The sequence below is a fragment of the Mauremys reevesii genome, linkage group 3 (assembly GCF_016161935.1).
Source record: "Mauremys reevesii isolate NIE-2019 linkage group 3, ASM1616193v1, whole genome shotgun sequence".
NCBI lineage: Eukaryota > Metazoa > Chordata > Testudines > Geoemydidae > Mauremys > Mauremys reevesii.
In genome coordinates this window covers 56,814,843-56,836,864 of record NC_052625.1, presented here as the reverse complement: position 1 = coordinate 56,836,864, position 22,022 = coordinate 56,814,843, and the positions used below count along the sequence as shown (strand labels likewise).

At 46.6% G+C, this 22,022-nt stretch overlaps 1 protein-coding gene across 9 annotated transcripts in view; it reads left to right on the top strand.

Moving 5' to 3' along the window:
- LCLAT1 (lysocardiolipin acyltransferase 1) overlaps positions 1–22,022 on the top strand; it is a 206,861-nt gene that overhangs the window by 86,473 nt on the left and 98,366 nt on the right. For all 9 annotated transcript variants that reach the window (XM_039530335.1, XM_039530331.1, XM_039530336.1 and 6 more), the window contains one exon: positions 597–795. In XM_039530335.1, the coding sequence (XP_039386269.1) occupies positions 597–795 (199 nt within the window). The remainder of the gene's footprint in view (positions 1–596; positions 796–22,022) is intronic.

Sequence of the window (22,022 nt, the reverse complement as noted above, 5' to 3'; positions counted from 1 at the left end):
TTTAAAAAAGATTATTTGTAGGCAAAAAGGATATTTGTATCTGATATCCAGATCAGCAAAGAGTGGCTATTTGAGAAGTGCTGATTATTGAGTCCACCTCTTTAATTAGGGCCTATAGCAGACAGCTATTGTATAAAAATTGACTAACCTTCAATAAGAAAACAGTTAAGGGAAGTTCATTGTTTTCTAATGAAGTTGTGTGTTAGGAAATTAGTCAATGAAAATTTATTTCCGTTGTCAATAGACTAAAGCCAGGTCTACACTGGGGGTGGGGGGATCGATCTAAGTTACGCAACTTCATCTACGTGAATAACGTAGCTGAAGTCAACGTACCTTTAGATCTACTTACCGCGGTGTCTTCACTGTGGTAAGTCGACAGCTGATGCTCCCCTGTCGACTCTGTCTGTGCCTCTCGCTCTGGTGGAGTACCAGAGTCGACGGGAGAGTGCTCGGCGATTGATTTAGCGCGTCGACCCTTGCTGGATCGATTGCTGCCTGTCGATCCAGCGGGTAATGTAGACAAGTCCGAACAGACTTGCTTCCCTCCCTCCCTCTGCCTTGAGTGAAAAGTCATAATATCAAAATATTTCTTCTAGGCTTTGCTGGAGATGGTGTTTGGTGCAAAGGTGGTTATAACAGGTGATGGGTTCATCCCCGGAGAAAGAAGTGTCATCATAATGAACCACCGGACACGAATGGACTGGATGTTCCTATGGAACTGCCTGCTGCGATACAGCTACCTCAGACTAGAAAAAATCTGTCTCAAATCCAGTCTCAAAAGCGTTCCAGGATTTGGTAGGTCATCTACAGTTTTAATGGATAAAAGAGAATTAGTAATAAATTACAATATTTCACTTCTCTAACACCACCCTAACCTCCTCTTCAACTTCTACTTCAGTGTTAAGATCAGCATTTTCCCACTCTGTACAAATGCACTTGTCAGGCTCCTTGTTTCATTAACTAGCATGTGCTACCAAAAGGGGTGGGTGAGTGTGTGTGTGTGTGGTGTTTTTTTTTTTTTTTAAAGCTTCCTGTGGACAAGTCAGAAATCAGCGTTCTTTCTAATAGCTGTAGTTTTAAATACAGGTAACAGAAATACACTGTATAGTATATGAAATAGCTTAGTTTTGTCCTTTTGTTTGTCATTGTTACAGTGATGTAAATTTTTATTTTTTAAAATTTTAAATTTATTTGAAATAAATTTTTTTTTGTTTTTTTTATTTTTTTTAGATTTGTTTGACATCTCACTTAACTGTTTTTTGTACTTTTTTTAATTTTTTTTTTTTAATTTTATAATTTTTTTAATTCCTTTGTCAATGATAAAGTCCAGCTAGGCACGTAGTTTATAGGTAGCTTTGTGTGACTTGCAGTTCAGTTGATTAGTTTGTCATTAATGCAATAGCAGGGGTAAGTGCATCCTTATTAGTGCACAATTGAGCAGCAATCTTAAGACAGTGCATGATCTGACTTTTTAATAAGACACTGGCATAGGAGGCTAACTTCATACAAGGATAGAAATTAGGGCACCCAACTCTGATTTCTGCCTATAGAGGCTGAAGACAGCCAGCCTAAATTCAGATTCTGCCTGCAAACCTCCCACTGCTGGATTCTTGAACCACTGTAAAAACCTGTGACTGCTGTGAACACTGTGCATCCTTTAAACTGTTCATTGATCACTCCTCAGTTGGCAACCCTCAATCTAGCATTCACCTCTGGCTCCACAATCCCATCAAAATTGCATGAATGCTCTCAAGCCACTCCATCCAATTGCCCCAACAGACTCTAAGCCCACACCTCCAGCCCCACTCCCAGCCCTCACCCCTTGTATCTTAGTGAGCTACCATCTTACCCTTGTCACTTTACTCCTCCTTCATCCTCCTCACACTAGAGTCTTGTCAGAGCAACCAGCTCGACCTTCACACACTTATGTGGACTGCATCAGCTAAAACATTCAAATTAAACTGGAATGGATAAAAAATTAAATAAGGATATTTAAAAAATTTTAAGACAAACTTGTTTAATTAAAAAGAAATTTATATTGTTATTGTTAGTAGTTGCAGAAGAGAAAATAAATATGAAACAAAGCAAATAAGATAGCTTTCAGATTTAGAAAAGAAAAGTTTGTTCTTCTAAGTTCTTTTCTCTTCTGTTCTTTTCCCCAATCCAATGGACAGGCTTTGCCCCTTCCTCCTTGTTCTTCTCCTTCTCTTCGACTTCTCAGTCTCTCAGGCGAGGCTCAGGGTGAGGTCTTGACGGGAGGAGGATTTGACTGAGTCTTGAGATTGATGCCTCTGCAGTTGCTAGGGGTTGTGGGATGTGGGGTTTGTGTTGCCCTCATTGTGTTAGTTAGGGTGGGTCTTGTGTATGTGACTTCTCTGAGGAATCTCTGGGAGAGTAGATTCTTCTTGATCTCTGTCTCAACACTCTCTTGTTTCTCTGATGATGTAAATTGTTGTTGCCAGTGTTAATTGCTCTGTGGGATTTTCCAATGAAAGCATAGCTGTGGAGTTTTTAATAGCATGTTTTTGTTTACTACATAGCATAGTAATATAATACACATCAACATTTTATGATAGTACATACAAATTCAACTACATATTAATTCACAACAGATCAATGTTCAGTATGATAAGACACATATAAGCAATCACATCACAATATCATCAAAGGGTATCCACACAGATGAATATGGGGTTCCAAGGTACTATTTTGAGAACATATTTTAAAGACAGTTTTTGTTAGTGCAACTGCTGAAACATGGGGGCAGAGAAATTTTGTTAGTTCATAGAGGAGAGGTAGGAAGAGGAGCCTAGAGGAGGTTCTTGGAAGGTTGAGGCTTAGCCAAGTTTGTTGGATTTAGCCATAAAAAAGGAACTAATAAGTTTTAAAGTTGGACTCTGGAAAATGGACTCTTGGAATGTGTGCTGTTGGGTGTTCAAAGTTGGTCTGTTCAAAGCGAACCTTCATAGTGTCTCTCTCTCTCCCCTGCATATTTTCAAAATCTCTCCCTCCTCCTGCCTATTCACTCTCCTAGTAACTTTAGTGGCATATTTTGTATACAATAAAATTTTAATGGAATATGTTAAAAAAGGAAATAATGAGTTAAAGTGTGTGTTAAAAGTTAATGCAACCACCAGGATAAAAAGTAAACCATAAAAACCTTAAAACCTGTTAAGTGCCAACAGTGAACAGCCTTTGCCACCTTCACACTGCCATTCAATGCTCAATGCTCGATAGTCAATGCTCAATACATACACAGAACAATATATAACCCCATAAAAGAGCAATACACTCTCTTAAAGCAAATCTAAACTCTTTCTCTTCTTCTATCTTTCTTCTTTCTTTTCTTGACTCTGAGCTGCAGAAGAACTAATGTTCTTTGTGTACATCTGAGAGAACTGTTCTTTATTGAAGAGCCATCTTCAAAGAGCCATTAATGAATTTCAAAGTTATTAGCTAATGAATGTACCCCCAAAACAGAATGAAAAAATGAATAGAGGAAGAAAGACAGACAGAAATAAAGGGCTAATGGTAAAAAAGGCAAAGTAGTAGGCAATAGTTCAATTAGTTTGTGGCACAATGGAGTTCATTGCTGGCTTTTTGGTACAGTTGGAGAGCTTGTTAGCTATACATTGTTACTTGCTGTGAGATGCTTTAAACTAGCAGGCAAGAAAATAGAAAAAAAAAGTGAATGAAAAGGAAGGAGAGAAAAAAAAAAGATCCATGAATCCAGAGATCCATGAATCCACATGAAGTATGCACATGGAGAATGCAGCAAAGCTGCTTGCAGCAGCAAACAAGCAGCAAAAGCTGTAAGATCATTAGGAGACAGAGTTTTGGAGTTGTTTATGCAGTGTCCTAGTTATGTCATGCTCTGCTTCAATCCTTTTTTTGCAGCCCATGTCAGACTCAAAATGTATATTCAGTAGATCTTGTCAGGGGTCATCTAGGGCAAGCAAAGGCAGGGCAGGCAAGGGGCAGCCCAGGCCATTGGCAGGCAGCAGCAGGGGCAGGGGCCTGGGAAGCAGCAACAGGAGAATATAGAGCCAGCCCAGGCCAGCCCTGGAGCAGGAGGAAAGAACTACATTTCCCGCTATCATTTCCACAGATTCCCTTGGAGTAAAAAAGGAAACAATGTATGGCTTGCTGCAGCTGGAGACTAATGGAGAGCACTGCTGGAGAGGGGGTGGCATTGTGAATGGTGTGCTGTGGCCCAAGGATGGGAAGGCCCAAGGAAGATATCCCCCCAGATACATTCCCAGAGATGGGATGGTATGATTAGGTGTGACCCCAGCCCCCACCAAAGTGGACTAAATGGGAAGTGCCTGAAGTATCCCTCTCTATCTCAAAGAGGTGTGATCAAAGGGAGGTGTCTGGATCAAATGTAAAAAAGAAAAAAAAAGGATGAGAGGCTGCTCTGGACTGGTGACACAGACATACAGTAGGAGGACTTCCCAGCCAGGAGGATGAGCCATAAGCAGAAAGAAATTTCCTTTTCCTTTCCATTTTTAGAAGGGAAGGGAATTTACCACCTTTCTTCTAACACCTGCTTTCAGAAATCTCAAGTGCTCAAATTCCTCAGCTTCAAGCTCATTCAAGCTCAATTGTTAAATCATCTGATCCACTTTAATCCACTGACTGTAATTTGCTAAAAAAAGTATAAAAAAAAAAATTAAGAAATGGTTTCCCAGTGGTAATTGCTATTTTAATTTTTATTTTTTTTTTTTTTTTTTTTTTTTTTTTTTTTTTTTTTAAAAATTTGAAATATTGCAAAATTCCCCATAGAAACAACATTGGTGGAACAAAAAGATAAATAAAGGCACCTCAACTTTTTTATCTTATGGAGGAGTCTTATAATATGCATCCAGATGTCAATCAATCACACAAGCTGAAAATCCTTTCCACTTCTCTGCTTCTGTGCCCTAACCATATGGGTTCTGTGCCCTTGCATGTTCTGTGCAGATCCTTCTTGAACTGGTCCTCCCTCTGGGAGGAAGTTACTACCAGTGAGAGCTGGCTGGGAGGGGGGAGGTGGTGGGGTGGGGCAGGGAGGGGGGGGCAGGAGGTCAGCGCGTGGAGGCAGGGGTCCAGGTGGGAGGTGGCAGGTGGTGTGTGGTGGTGGGTACTGGTGGGGGGAGTGGGGGGTGGGTGGGAGGGAGGAGGAGGGGTGTGTGGCAGCGTGGTGTGGGGGGGTGGCCCAGGGTGTGGCAGGGTGGGGGGGTGTGGGGGGGGGTGGAAGGGGGGGGGGGGTGGGGGGTGGTGTGTGTGTGGGGGGGGGGGGCTGGGGGCAGGGGGGGTGCGGGGGTGGGTTGGGAGGGAGAGCTGGGTGCAGGGGGGGCAGGTGGTCCAGGGGAGGGGCTGGGGAGGGAGAGGAGGGGGGGGGGGGCTAGCTAGGGTGGGGGCAAATTTTTTTTTTTGCTTGGGGCGGCAAAAAACCTAGAGCCGGCCCTGGATCTTGTGATAAATATCAGTAGGAAATTGTGGCCAGGGAGTAGAATTATGAATTCAGCCAGGCAGTGTAAAAAATCTCGTATTTTACCCCCATGGCCCTACCATGTAATGTGAAAAGCTTTTAATTGGTACTAATAGCTGAAGAAAAGTCTTCAGCAATTTTGCTGTTCTGTTTTAAAAAGCCTTTGGCCTTTTTGTAAGCTTTTAGCATTTAACCAAATCTTTTAAAGGTCACAAGGAAAGAGAATTTAGAAATCCATGCGCCGCCTCATCAGTGCCTTGCAGATGTCATTGCCACCATTTGTTAGTCGTCAAAGTTTAATATTTCTAGCCAGAAATTATTTAGAATTCTGAAATTAAAATAATTTCTTCTCTCCTAGCACCTTTCAGTTTAATCTTTTCAGATGAATACCTTTACATGAACTAATTGTACTTGATTAAAAATAAACAATTACAGAGCTTTTGATACATTTGCTAAAGTCAATTGTTCTCATTCTTAGGCAGCTATATGGTGGTCGGTACTTTTAAGTATTTCATTCAGAATTGTGTACAGCATGGGGTTATGTGTAACAGTTTCATCTGAATATCTCTGAGAACTTTGCAAGCATTAAGCCTCACAACATCCTGGGGCTAGGATACCATCCCAATTTCAGAGTGGGAAAATAAATTTGAGAGGTTAAGAAAATTACCCAAATCAGATAAATTAGGGGCATATCTAAGGCTTGAGCCCAGGAGTGCTGATTCCTAGTCCCCATCTTTAGCTAATGCACTCTTCGTGCTTGGGATTTTATTTGTATTTGAAGACTTAATATGCAGAGGAAAGTATGTTTGGAGGTGAGCAGAGTTAAAGCGTCTGAAACATGATTTAACAACTGCATACTGCACATATAAGGACTTTCTAATTAAGAAATGTAGATACTTACTTCGCAGGTAGATAATGACTCATTAGGAATTTTTGGGTTACTTTTTATAGATGTTTACAAATTATTAATTTACCATACTTTAATATATTAAAAAAAACCTTTGACTTGACTATATACTAGTTGTTTCTTTTTTAATGGATGATATTTTTGTTCCTGGAGACTATATCTCTGGTTTAATAATGCCTGCAATAAAGTTTCCAAAATGCTATATTAAATTTCAAGAATCAGTTTCAGAAATATTACTGCTGCATTTCTCTACTACTTGCCAAAGGTATGGTCCTCAGGAATCACTATTCACTTTGTTTATTGGAGTTTCTTATATCAGTGGTTCTCAACCAGGGGTCCGGGGCCACCTGGGGGGGCCATGAGCAGGTTTCAGGGGGTCCGCCAAGCAGGGCCTGTTGTGTATTTGGTTGTCATGGTTTTTGTTCCTATGGCAACTGAGTTAGATTATTAGGGGATAGCCCAGCCGGTTTCAGCCGGTTGGGTGAGCTCTGTGTCTGTAAATAAAATGGTAGTTTTGTTAGCTGTCTGCCTTCTGGCCTCAAGTGATTTCTTCCTAAACCGGCTGCCCACAAGGATATAACAAGTGGCGACGAGGGTGGGATTCCAGTGCTGCTCCAGTAACAAAAGGAAGTAGAAGTCAAGGTAAAAAAACAAACAAACAAAAAAGCTGCTTGTTTGCACTGACTGTGAAAGTGAAACTAAAAATCATGGCTACTCTGACCAGGCCACTGGAACCTTTTGATGAGAATGTAGAGCAGTGGCATGTGTTACTGAGCATTTTGAGCTTTTTGTTATTGCAAATGACATTACAGAAGCGAAAAAGGTGCCAATATTCTTAAGTGTTGTAGGGGCTAAAACCTACTCCCTGCTACACAGCTTACTACACCCTGTTAAGCCAGCGACCAAATCTTACAGTGACGTGGAAATCCTGGGGTCCCATTTTTCCCCAAAACCACTGGTAATTGCTGAAAGATATAGGTTCCACAAAAGAGACCAAAAGGAAGATGAAACAGTTGTACAATTTGTAGCAATTTTAAAAAAGCTAGCAGAACACTGTGAATTTAAGGAGATGTTAAATGATGCCCTGTGTGACAGGTTAGTGTGTGGCCTCTACAGTGAAGCTATACAGAAGCTCCTACTGACAGAGGCTCAGCTTACCTTACAGAAGGCTGTTGATATTGCTGTCTCCATGGAACTGGCTACAAGGGAGGCGCAATACATCGGTGCATCCCCTAGGGTGCAAAAAGTGTCACAAGAACCGACCCACAAAACTGTGCAGAGTGAAGAATGTTACCGCCGTGGTAAGCCGGGTCACCAGGCATCAGAATGCTGGTGTAAGGACCTGGTGTTTCGACACTGTGGCAAAAAGGGACACATTGAGTGTGCCTGTAAACAAAAGAAAAAGAGGCCTGTGGTCTGGCCGACAAAAAGAGGAACCCTGCATACCCTAGAGCAGACCCAGGATGATCAAAGTGACACCTCATTGCAAGAGGAAGTGCCACTGCATATTTTGTCTTTGGCAATGGGCTCACATGAATACTGGGTAACCCCGTTGTTGGATGGCAAATCTATACGCATGGAACTGGACACCGGTGCAGCCGTCTCGCTGGTTTCCGAGACTGTGTATAAAGAAAAGCTACAGCATCTTCTGCTTAAGGCAACAAAAACTGTTCTGAAGATGTATACGGGAGAAGCTGTGCCCATGTTGGGCACTATTGGTGTTAAGGTGGAGCTCAATGGACAGGCTGCTAAATTGCCACTGTTTGTGGTGAGAGGTAACTATCCATCCTTAATGGGTAGGTCTTGGCTTGGGAAGATTCAACTGAACTGGGCAGAAGTGCACCGGATGACTAAAGAAGAAACCAGTCTAACCCCTATACTAAGGAAACATGCTGCTGTTTTTGGAGATGATTTGGGAAGTATGAAGGGAATCACTGTGACATTGAACATTAAACCTGACAGTCCACCAAAATATCTGAAAGCCCGAACTGTGCCATATGCCATCAGGCCGAAAGTCGAAGCGGACCTGGAGCGCCTGGTCACCAATGGAGTCCTAATACCAGTTACCCATAGCTCATGGGCCACTCCTATCGTTCCAATAGTGAAGAAAGATGGCTCTCTCCGGATTTGCGGTGATTTTAAAGTCACTGTCAACCCAGTGTTGTGTGCAGAGCAATACCCGCTTCCTCACATCGATGACCTCTTCGCAGGCCTGGCTGGGGGACAAAAGTTCAGTAAGATTGATCTGAGTCAAGCATATTTACAGATGCACGTTGATGAAAAGTCCCAAGAGCTGTTGACTATTGTGACTCATACGGGGCTTTATCAATACTGTCGCCTACCCTTCGGAATAACGTCTGCCCATGCCCTGTTCCAGAGGGCTATGGACCAGATCTTGTGTGGCTTGTCAGGAGTTCAGTGCTATCTGGATGATATCCTGGTCACTGGAAGAAATGAAGAGGATCACTTAAAGAATTTAGAGGCTACCCTACAAAGACTGGAAGAGTATGGCCTACGAGTTCGCAAAGACAAGTGTGAATTCTTCAAGCCCTCTGTTGAATATTTGGGACACATCATTGATTCTGCAGGTCTTCATAAGGCCCCATGCAAAAGTTAAAGCTATTGTGGAGGCTCCCCCACCTCGAAATGTAAGCCAGCTGCGCTCGTTTCTAGGACTACTGAACTATTATGGAAAGTTCATCTCACAGTTAGCCACAGTGCTAAAACCACTTCATGAGCTCCTTGGGCAGAACAAGGCCTGGAAGTGGACTGAAGCCTGTGATGTTGCATTTAACAAAGCTAAGGATGCATTGCTAAATTCTGAAGTTCTAACGCACTTTGATCCATCCTTACCCCTACCATTGGCCTGCGATGCCTCCCCTTATGGAGTGGGAGCAGTCGTGTCACACATTATGCCTTCGGGAGAAGAGAGACCTATTGCTTTTGCTTCATGCACTCTAAGCAAAGCAGAAACTAACTACGCCCAAATCGAACGTGAGGCATTAGGAATTGTTTTTGGAATTCGGAAGTTTCATCAGTACCTGTTTGGGCGAAAGCTTACCCTTCTCACAGACCATTGACCTCTGACGTCAATTTTTGGACCCTACACAGGCATTCCCCCATTAGCTGCTAGTCGTATGCAACGCTGGGCATTGTTACTTTCAGCACACACACATGAAATCAAATATCGGAAATCCACTCTGCCCGGCAATGCAGATGGCCTCTCAAGGTTGCCTTTGCTGGTCAAACATCAAGATAGTGCCCAAAAGGAAATCTTCTACTTTGAACAGGTAGAGAATACACCCATCACTGCTACTCAGATAAAGAAGGCAACTCACGTTGATCCAGTATTGTCCCAAGTTATGGACCTGGTGATGCATGGAAAATCTCGACAAACCTCTCCGGTCTCACCCGACCTTGTTACCTACATGTCCAGGAGGACGGAGTTATCGGTCCAATCTGGTTGTGTGTTGTGGGGGAGACGTGTCATTATTCCACCACCACTGAGATCACAGATGTTAGAACAGCTACATTCCGGTCAATGTGGAATAGTGCGCATGAAGGAAATTGCACGAAGCTATTTTTGGTGGCCTGGATTGGACAGTGCTATTGAAGAGAAGGCAAAAGCTTGTATGTCATGTCAGGGTGTAAGGAATGCACCCCAGTGGGCACCCCTACACCCATGGGACTGGCCTGAAAACCCATGGCAACGTATTCACATTGACTTCGCTGGCCCCCTTGAAGGAAGCATGTTCTTGGTGGCAGTAGATGCCCATTCTAAATGGCCAGAAGTCTCTATAATGCAGTCCACTACTGCACAGAGTACTATCCAAAAACTACGAGGACTCTTAAGTCGTTTTGGTCTGCCAGAACAACTTGTGAGCGACAACGAACTGCAGTTCGTCTCTCAGGAGTTTCAAAATTTTATGAAGGCAAATGGGATACACCACATCACGTCAGCACCATATCATCCATCCACCAACGGATTAGCTGAAAGATTTGTGCAGACAATGAAACACGCTTTGAAATCAACAAGGGGACAACACTCCATTCAAAAGCGCCTGGATACCTTCTTACTTTCCTACAGAAACACACCTCATGCTACGACCAAGGCATCTCCGGCCTTTCTAATGATGGGACGACAGCTGCACACTTGCTTTGGTCTGCTGAAACCTTCTGAACCCCGACAAATTGTGCAACATCAGCAGCAAAATCAAGTTATCAGATGGGCACCCAGAGCAAAAGAGCGAACCTTTAGCCCGGGACAGCCAGTTTTGGCTCGGAATTATACTTCCAGGCTAAATGGGTCCCTGCCACAATCATCACTCAAACAGGACTTGTTTCCTACACAGTCCGGACTGCAGAGAATCTTACCTGGCAGCGACATGTAGATCAGCTGTTGCCAGGTCATGCCAGTTCTCAGGACACATCTGCAGATGAGTGGTCTGACTTCACCACTTCTGGTGAGACACCAAATCACAAATCACCTGTTTCTGACTGTTCTTCTCCATTACTGCCGGTGGCTGAGATACCCCTTTGCCCAGCATGAGCTGATACCACCTCTTCACCTGTTCGTGCTGCGGACCCAGAGCCCATGGTACTTTCGGGTGCAACAACACCAGAAGTTCGCCGTAATCCACCTAGAGACAGAAGGCCTCCTCATCGGCTGGATCTTTAGCTAGGGCGAACCCATGGTTATGAGGCAAAATAATCCCCAGGGTTTAGCCGGGAATGGAGGCAGTCTACCCTCCTCTAGTCTAGTGTGTGTTTTATTTAGGGGATGTTCTTATTAGCGGGGGAGGAATATGTTGTGTATTTGGTTGTCATGGTTTTTGTTCCTATGGCAACTGAGTTAGATTATTAGGGGATAGCCCAGCCGGTTTCGGCCGGTTGGGTGAGCTCTGTGTCTGTAAATAAAATGGTAGTTTTGTTAGCTGTCTGGCCTCAAGTGATTTCTTCCTAAACCGGCTGCCCTCAAGGATATAACAGGGCCAGTGTTAGACTCGCTGGGGCCCAGGACAGAAAGCTGAAGCCCCACCACATAGGGCTGAAGTCCGGGGCTCTGAGCCCCAACACCTGAGGCTGAAGCCAAATTTAGCTTCATGGGGCCCCCGGCAATTGCCCTGCTTGCTACCTCCAATGCTGGTCCCGGCTTTTATATGCAGAAAACCAGTTGTTGTGGCACAGGTGGCCCATTGAGTTTTTATAGCATGTTGGGTGGGGGGGCTCAGAAAGAAAAAGGTATGCTACAATAAATTTGTTAGTCTTTAAGGTGCCACAAGTACTCCTGTTATTTTTGCGGATACAGACTAACACGGCTGCTACTCTGAAATCTGTCTTAGATGATATCATCAAAAACTATTCTGGCACATTTTGCAATGGCAATTCTCTAGGAGGATTTCTAACAGCATTGACAGTTTCTTTCATATTAAAATCAAATAGAATTTCCCTAATCCACTCTCCTCTAAATTGGCATATACGAACCTGTGTTCTCACCTCGTTTTTTATCAAAGATTTAATAGCAGATGCAGTGATAAAGTGGGGGGTCTCGTATTACTAAGACTTGATTACTTTCTCAAAATATACTGCAGAATGCATACTAAAGTTCACTTACTACTTAATAAAGTGTTGTAAATAATTGGAAATAAACTATAATGTCAAACAAATGGACAAAGAATTATTTGAAATATTGTCTGTCTTTTTTTTAATCACTTAACTTGCCAGTTCTCAAAACTCCTGATGTTCAGAATGCGTTTCCCATTCACTAATATGAATCAGTGAGGTTCTGCTGGAAGCAGAATGTGTATTTTAACCATCAGCACCTCATCTTGGTGTCAGTGATTTTCACAGGGTTATAATAGTGGATGAAGGGACTGCAATGATACCTGGATTTTAGGGGAACATTTGTTACAGTATTTCAAGCCTTAATCGAAAAAATACATTAAAATTGGCTTTAATCTGAGCACGGTTATATGAATTGAAAAGTGGCTGAAGGAGCATAATCCAAGTATATGTCAGAGAGTGAAATGAGGTATCCAATCACAGCTGCCTGGATTGAGCCTTGTTTCATTTAATGTCTTTGTTAATGAGGTGGAAAAGATTAAATAGCACATTGATTAAATTCACAGATGATAGGAAAGAGGATGGTGCTGCAAACATCATTGATGATGGATTTATCTCATGTTAAGTCCTTTCATGTTAATGGAAAAACACAAGTTGACATATCTTGAGAAAAATAATCTGAAATATGGATATTCCAGGGGAAGGCTATCGAAGAATTCATCATAACTGTGTTCACGGCATTGCAAGACTTGCTGTGTTCTAAAAGCCTGCCTGCTACACCCAAAGACAGGGAAGCATAACAAGAGGGCAAGAAGAGGGAAGGGAAAGATGGGTGAGGTAGACAGTATGTTGGATGGGAGAACAAAGCTGCTGAATTTAAGAGAAATGAGGAGTAGGGTCCACTATGGACAGTTATTTGCAAATCCTAATTGCTATATTCAACACTCAGGCACTACTATGTTGACTTCTAAAATTGTCTTCCATACAAAGATCTCAAAGCATTTTACAAACATTAAGGATTCCAGGTTTCCAAACACCCCAGTGGGATACAAAAGAGTGTGTGTGTGTGTGTGTGTACAAACCATTTTACAGATGCGTAATCTCTCTCTCTCTCTACACACACACACACACACACACACACACACACACACACACACCCCATTTTACAGATGGGTAAACTCAGAGCTAAGACTAGATTTTTTTTTCCAGACTCCTGTTCTTTTACCACTTGACTATGCTTCCACTTCATTGACCAAACCTTTGGCTCAGTTACACCATAAGAGTAAGGGACCTATTAGCTTCCTGTTCCCAAGTATGGTGGTTCTGTAGTGCACTGAACATCATGATGATTGGTCTTGCAGAATGGAAATGAAGGACTCAATGCCTGCTCTTTGGGGCCAAGGTGCAGAGTCACAATTGTATCCCCATCTCCCACCCATTAGTTATCCCTTCACAGAAACCCTTTCTCTCTCTTCCCTCCTAAAAGGGTTGTGGAAGTAAATATAGACCCAGGACTTTAGTAATATTTTAGGAGCAACTGAAGGGGGTGATTCAGGGTGCAGGGTCATGGACTCTTCTCTGATGGGGTTTTTTTTTTACCCATTTTTGTGGATTCACTAAACAGACCAATCCTCACTCATTTTTAATTTCTCTATTGCAGAGGAATATGCCTGTAAGGACTAGAATTTTTATGTAGAGTGGGAAAAACACAGGAGTTACTTCCTCTCTAGTTTAAAAAACCCAAAACTTACTCCGTGTGTGCATGTGTGTAAAATGCAACTATCAAGATAATACTGTCAAGGTAATTTTAAAAATATATGTTGGAAACAAGGAGTGAAAATAGCATTTTACATTCGACTTTGGTGAAAAGGGCCAAGCAATGTGTAGCAAGATTGTGCTGGTGTTCAGAAACACAACTGTTATGAGATTGGATATCTTCTGTACCACTAGGCAATTGGAAGTGATATGAACACTCCTGAGTCATGCATTTCCTCTCTCAACTAATTGCTGAGTGATAATTTATTAAAGGAATGGACCAAGTCAAATGACAACTGTTCAATTCATTATATACCTATTAACTATACATAAGAGACTAACATGATAAAAACATTACCATAAACAGATACTCTGTATTACAAAGATTGGTACAAGAAGAATTTCTTAATTAATGGTTTACATGCATCAAATTAGAAAAATAATTTAAGAATTTAAATCTTTTAAAATGTGATTTGATTATGGTACTTAGAGCTGACACTAACAGTTAAATGTCTGAATTGAAGTGGCTTTCCAAATCTATTTTTAACGTTCTTGTACTATCAGAACTTGTACTAATCAGAAGTAAATACAGTGCAACTCTGTCTTCCCATCTCAAAAACCACGTGATAACATTTTTTCACTATAACATTCTTCTGTTTGGCAGAGCTTGTAAATGGGAAGTATAAAAGCTGCTGAGTGTTGCTTTTAAATCAAGGAGATCCACAGTTGTGCCACATTTTATAACTGTTGGTGCAATGAAATAAAATACATAAATAACTGTTAATGAACCACTGCTATGGTCAATATTTTGTGTGCACAGAAATCGCCTTCCTCTGCAGCGTGGGGCACGGAGGATTCTCTGCAGCTTGAGGTCTTCAAACCACAATTTGAGGACTTCAATAACTCAGACATAGGTTAGGGGTTTGTTATTGAAGTGGATGGGTGAGATTCTGTGGCCTGCATTGTGCAGGAGGTCAGACTAGATGATCATAATGGTCCTTTCTGACCTTAATGTCTATGAGTCTAAGTGATTCCCACCAATCTTTGTGCCTATGTGGTGGTGGTACATCAAAGACACCGATTAGAATCAGGGCTCCATTGGGCTAGTCTTGAACAAACTTACAGTTCTTCTTCGAGTGGTTGTTCATGTCCATTCAAATTAGGTGTGCGCGCGCCGCGTGAACGCCAGCCGGAAGATTTTCCCCTAGCAGCGTCCGTAGGGTTGGCCCTGGCGCCCCCTGGAGTGGCGCCACTATTGCGCCCTATAAAGGGGCCCGCCGACTCTCCACCCCCTCAGTTCCTTCTTACCGCCGGTGATGGCTAGCTGGAACTTCTCTTGCGCATAGCAAGTTTGCAGTGTCCTATCCTTATGTATAGTCTGTGTATATAGTTGCATTATAGTTAGCTTACTTAGATTGTTGTATATAGTTCTTCGTAGTTGGGGGTTCACCCCCAAGTTTTCGTCGCCCGCTGGGGCATGCCTGGGTCCCCCGGGTTTAAACTCTACAAGGACTGCGGGAAATTCATGCCCAAGAGTGACCCGCACTTGGCTTGTTTGAGATGCCTCGGAGAGAGCCACCAAAAAGACCGGTGCTCTATCTGCAGAGGCTTCCGCCCGCGAACTCTCAAGGACAGGGCTCAAAGACTTAGAGTCCTCCTGATGGAGGCTGCCCTGAGGCCATCCTTGGAACCGGCCGAGGCGGTGCCCAGCACGTCTTCCTCGGTGCGGAGTGCCCCGCCACCGGCATCAGGACTTAAGGCCCAGCCCAAGTCGTCAAAGATCCGGCACCGGACGGAGTCGAGTCATAGGAAGTCGGCCTCAGTGCGGCACCGCTCACCGTCGCCGGTGCCCGTCAAGAAGAGAAAGCCGGTGAGGGAACGGTCACCCCACCAGGATCTGAGGCTGACGCCGTCCACGGGTGCAAATGGACAGGCTGGGCTACAGCCCTTGGCGGCTCTGTCAACTCCCACACAGCAGAGAGGGCGGTCGAGTCCGGACCATCCTAGATCCCCGGACCTCAGAAGACACTTGCACTTCCCTTCGACGCCGGAGGCGTTCGAGGCGGCCTCAGATTTGATGGGGCTCCTAGCACCGGCCTCCCCGCACTGTAGGGAGTTGCCTACCGTGGTCCATCCCCCAGTACAATCAAGGGGCAAGCCGGCCATGCTGTCGCCTCCCTCCCCGCACCGTGCCACTAAAGCGGCACCGGACCAGATAAGAGGCTCCCCGCTGCCTCCACACCGCTCTCCAACGGCACCGGGTGCTGCTCCACCAGGTCCTCGTACTCAGAGACCTCAGACTCAGAGGCAGACTCCTACCGCTCCAGCCGGTCGCGGAGCAGGAGATTGGTTTCGAGGGTGAGCCACCGGCGTTACCCACAGTGGCAGCAACGATGGCAGCCACCCTCGCAGTAGCTGTTTTGGACTCCCTGGGCCTACCACCAGTCGGTAGGCCAGGCGTTTGGTCCTCGGTCTCCTCGGCGTCGGTGGCCCCGGCACAGCTGCCTCCTCCACCGGCACCGTTGCCGGGCAGGGGTGTGCCATTTCCAAGTTCAGCACCCCTTAGCCAGGCAGTGGCACCGGCAGCGGCTTCAGTTCAGGCTCCGCAGGCACCGCCCGATACGCCAAGCAGCTCACTGGCGACCCCGGTACCGGTTGCGGTGCCGCATTTAGGATCGGAACCGGCACCGCAACCACAGTACCGTGTGCCACAGGACCCTGAAGGGCTGCATACACTGGAGGAAGGACCGATCCATGTAATTTCCTCGTCTTCCTCCCCGGACGAAGCGGTCTTGGGCATGGCTGTGGCACCGGCCCTAGAGGACACTCGAATCCTCCAACTACTGCTCCCGCGAGCAGCTCAGAGCCTCGCAATCCAAGCTGAGGAAATAGAGGTGGACGCGGACCCTGTAGTAGACATCCTGGCTCCTTCAGGGCCATCCAGGGTGGCTCTCCCGCTGATAAAGACTATAGCGGATACGTCCCGCACCTTATGGCAAACGCCAGCCTCGCTGGCCCCCACTGCCAAGAGAACGGAGCAGCGCTATTTCATCCCCTCTAAAGGGCACAAATACTTGTACACCCCCCCTACGCCCCCAGACTCCCTGGTAGTGGATGCGGCCAACCAGCGGGAGCGCCAAGGCTTTCAGGGGTCAACACCAAAGAGCAGGGACGCTAAAAGACTCGAGCTCTTTGGTAGAAAGGTGTACTCCACGGCGGGCCTACAACTCCCCATTGCCAACCAACAGGCAATTGTAAGCCGATATGGTCATAACACGTGTTCAGCCATGTCGAAGTTTACGGAGATCCTTTCCCAGGACTCGAGGTCAGAGTTTTCGGCCCTAGTGGAGGAGGGGAAGCTGATCTCCCGAGCCTCTCTCCAGGCTGCCTTAGATGCGGCAGACTCAGCCTCGCGTACCCTGGCCACGGGCCTGGTCATGCGGCGGGGAGCCTGGCTCCAGGGTCTCGGGCCTGCCCTATGGGGTCCAGCAGACAATTCAAGACCTCCCCTTCGAGGGGCAGATGTTATTCTCAGAAAAGACAGACAAATGTCTGCATAGCCTAAAGGACTCGAGAGCCACGCTTCGCTCGCTGGGCTTGCATACCCCTGTGACCCAGCGCAGACAGTTTAGGCCGCAGACGGCCCCACGCCCATACCAGCCACAGACTCGCCAGGAGCTGGGGCGCAGGCGGGGCAGAAATGGCAGGAGGCGCCACCAACGCCACCCCTCCGGCCAGGCGTCCGGTCAGTCCAGACCACCATCGGGGCCTAGACCCCCTATTTGATGGTACAGTCGAGGGTGACCTACCTATCGAGACTCTGGATCCTTCTACCCCTACCTTTGGGTAATGTCTGTCCCCCTTCTACCGTGCCTGGTCCCGAATCACATTGGACAGCTGGGTGCTCTGCATGATAGAGAGCGGATATTCTATCCAGTTCTCCTCCCTCCCGCCCCACCAGCCCCCCTCCCTGTCCTTCTTCAGGGACCTATCTCACGAGCAACTTCTACCTCAAGAAGTGAAGTCTCTCACGGAGGCAGGGGAGATGGAGGAAGTTCCTCGGGAGCTCAGGGGCAAAGCTTCTACTCCCGGTATTTCCTAATACCGAAGGCGAAAGGGGGCCTGAGACCCATCCTAGACTTGCGGCGGCTGAACAAGTTTCTGTGAAAGCTCAGGTTCCGCATGGTCTCCCTGTCCTCTATTATTCCCTCCCTGGATCCAGGAGATTGGTATGCCACCCTTGACTTAAAGGATGCTTATTTCCACATTGCCATAATTCCCCGGCACCGTCGGTACCTCAGGTTTGTCGTGGCCGACGCCCATCTGCAGTTCACGGTGCTCCCATTTGGCCTGTCAGCTGCTCCAAGGGTCTTCACGAAGTGCATGGCAGTCATGGCGGCCTTCCTGCGCAGGCAGGGCATCCAGGTATTCCCCTACCTGGACGACTGGCTTATAAAGGGCCGCTCCAAGGAGCAGGTGGAGACCCAGGTGTTGTTCATCAGGCGGACCTTTCTCGATCTCGACCTCCTCTTGAATGAAGCCAAGTCCACCCTGTCTCCGACGCAGTGAATAGAGTTCATAGGAGCAGTTCTGGACTCCACCCACACCAGAGCATACTTTGCCGGAATCCAGGTTCCGGGCGATTTCCGAGCTTATCCTTGGGCTGCACCGTGCCCCGATTACCACGGCGCAAGTTTGCCTCCGTCTGTTGGGTCACATGGCGGCGTGCACCTATGTGGTAGACCATGCCAGACTCCGGCTTCGCCCGCTACCGTCCTGGTTAGTGACAGTTTATCGCCCGGCCAGGGACCCCCTGGACTCAGTGGTGTCCATTCCCCGCTTGGTGCAAAGCTCGCTGCGGTGGTGGCTCGACCCGCAGAAAGTGTGCATGGGTGTCCCCTTCGCTGCCCCTCAGCCCTCCCTCTCCCTGGTAACGGATGCCTCGGATCGGGGTTGGGGAGCGCACCTGGGACACCTCAGGACGCAGGGCTCGTGGTCGCCGGTGGACCTTGAGTTGCATATCAATGTGAGGGAGCTGAGAGCAGTTCGCCTGGCTTGTTTGACCTTCCGGTCCCACCTGACCGGCAGATGTGTTTCAGTCCTCTCGAACAACACGGCGGCAGTCTTTTATATCAACAAACAGGGGGGTGCACGCTCCTCTCCCTTGTGCAGGGAAGTCCTCGTGCTGTGGGATTTCTGCGTCCACAATGCTACCCGCCTGACGGCGTTCTACCTTCCGGGGGAGCAGAACGGTTTGGCGGATACCCTCAGCCGCTCGTTCCGGGGTCACGAGTGGTCCCTCCGATGGGATGTGGTGCGCTCAATTTTCCAGCTCTGGGGCTTTCCCCGGTTAGACCTGTTCGCCTCGAGGGAAAACAGGAAGTGCCGACGGTTCTGCTTCCTCCTGCGCCGCAGTCGGGGGTCTCTGTCAGACGCCTTCCTACAGTCTTGGGGGGTCGGTCTGCTCTACGCCTTTCCTCCGATCCCCCTGATACAGAGGGTGATTTTGAAGATTCGCAGGGATCACGCACGAGTAATCTTGATAGCTCCGGCGTGGCTGCGCCAGCCTTGGTACACGTCACTCCTGCACATGTCAGTTCAGGCGCCCCTGACGCTGCCCCTGCTCCCAGACCTGATCACGCAGGACCGGGGCTCCCTTCGCCACCCGAACCTCGAGTCCCTTCACCTCACAGCATGGATGCTCCATGGCTGAACCCGGTGGAGATGCAGTGCTCCCAGCAGGTCAGACAAGTGCTGCTCAGTAGTAGGAAACGGTCAACTAGGGCCACCTACCTGGCCAAATGGAAGCGCTTCTCCATATGGTCGGGTCAGCGAGGTCACAATCCGCTGGGTATCCCAATTCCCATTGTCCTAGACTATTTGCTCCACCTAAGACAACTGGGCCTCTCCCTTTCCTCCATTCGTGTTCACTTGGCGGCCATCTCGGCTTTCCATACGGGAGAGGGGCATACCTTGGTGTTTGCGAACCCACTGGTCGGGCATTTCCTCAAAGGTATGGACAGGCTATTTCCGCATGTGGGTCAACCGGCCCCTGCTTGGGACCTGAATCTGGTCCTCTCCGCCCTCTCAGGGCCTCCCTTTGAGCCTCTGGCTTCATGCTCCCTGTTGTACTTGTCGTACAAGACTGCCTTCCTGGTGGCGATCACCTCGGCCAGGAGGGTGTCGGAGCTCAGGGCGTTAACATCTGAGCCCCTGTACACTGTCTTCTATAAGGACAAGGTCCAACTTAGACCTCACCCGGCTTTCCTACCCAAGTAGTTTCACAGTTCCACATGAGTCAAGATATTTTTCTCCCTGTGTTTTATCCGAAACCACACTCTTCCAATGAGGAGCGGAGGTTACATTCTCTGGATGTCCGCAGGGCCTTGGCTTTTTACATCGAGCGTACCAAGCCGTTTAGACGCTCGACTCAGCTCTTCATCGCAGTGGCGGATAGGATGAAGGGGCTCCCGGTCTCCTTTCAGTGCATCTCTTCGTGGATCGTGACCTGTGTCCGGGAATGCTATTGTATAGCTAAGACCCCTGTCCCTCCGGTCACGGCCCACTCCACTAGGGCGCAGGCCTCTGCGGCGTTCCTGGCTCAGATCCCGAATCAGGAGATTTGTAGAGCGGCCACGTGGTCCTCCATCCACACGTTCTCATCACACTACGCCATCACGCACCATGCTAGGGATGATGCAGCCTTCGGTTGTGCAGTACTCTAGTCAGCAGTGATCTCCGACCCCACCACCTAAGGTTAGACTTGTGAGTCACCTACTTTGAATGGACATGAACAACCACTAGAAAAAGAAAAAACGGTTACCCACCTTTTAGTAACTGTTGTTCTTTGAGATGTGTTATTCATGTCCATTCCAATACCCACCCTCCTGCCCCTCTGTCGGAGTGCCGGCAAGAAGGAACTGAGGGAGTGGAGGGTCGGCGGGCCCCTTTATAGGGCGCAATAGTGGCCCCACTCCAGGGGGCGCCAGGGCCGACCCTACGGATGCTGCTAGGGGAAAATCTTCCGGCTGGCGTGCACGCGGCGCGCGCACACCTACTTTGAATGGACATGAACAACACATCTCGAAGAACAACAGTTACTAAAAGGTGGGTAACCGTTTTTTACTGCCTTAAAGCATTTCTGATTTGAAACAAGAATCAACAAGTGTGTGTGACAAACAATAGAAGGAAAAGAGAGAGAGAGGATGGCTGACAGTGGTAAGATCCCACAGTTACATACGTTAGTTCTCTGCACAACTTGGTATGTCAGAATCACTTATTTATGGGGGAAACGTTTTTGAATTTAGTGTCAGCTATCCCAGCTGCCCCACAACTGAGTGCATGTTGATTTACTGGGTTTCTTATCGACCTCATGGCTTTTGAGAGATTTGAAAGAAGAGTGTGTAGTGGCTGTATGGATTCATTCTGTGAAGACTTTCAGTGTGTAAGGGACAGCTTGGAAGAAAGTGTGGAGATATGCGAGAGCGAATTGGACAGCCAGTTCAAGATTGGCATCATTGACAGAATGGAGGAGGAATGTGTGAAGCATGATTAGAAAAAAGGAAATATTTTGGATGAGGTAGAGTTATGAAGAGCCTTAAATGTGAAGTTAACTTGTATTTGGTATGGTGGTGGAAAACAGATTCCGGAGAAGGGTGTGTGGGGTGACAGACGAGGAAATTATCTGTGTCTGTGTTTAGTGCAGACTGGAGGAGGGGCAATCTGGGGGTTGGAGAGGCCAGAGAGATTGGCAGTAACCAAGATGTGACATTGAGGACTTGAACCAGAATTCTAGTTGTAGGGACAGGATTCAGTTTTGCTTTAGAAAAGTATAGAGAAGAGAGATGCCAGGATTTGAGCACAACTTGGATCTCTGGCTTGCTGGAGAGAGTCAAGTCAGATGGTACCCTGGCTATGGGTTTGAGGATTAATGTTAACAGTGCCAGAGAATAGGCAGAATAGAGAGGATTTAGGAAGATGCATGTTATTTTGTATAGCACATTTTAAAATGTAAGGTTGTGTGTCATGTTATAGTAGTCGTTCCTATAGGAAAACCACAACTTTTCTGGTTAAATATCAACAATAATTGTTGCAATAGGGAAGGCTTTGGCATTTAATTTTTTTTTTAAATCTGTTTTTGGGACACTCTTAAAAATGTTCAGTGAACTTTAAAAAAAAGCCTGGCTGTTTTTTACCAAACTTCTCCCTCTCTGTGCTCCTCCCACCTCCTCCCCCCCACAAAAAATATAATGTTTGGACTAAGAACAAACATAAGACATTTCAACCTTTAGTGTGTTTTATCCCTATCCTCCTTCCCCCTTTGAA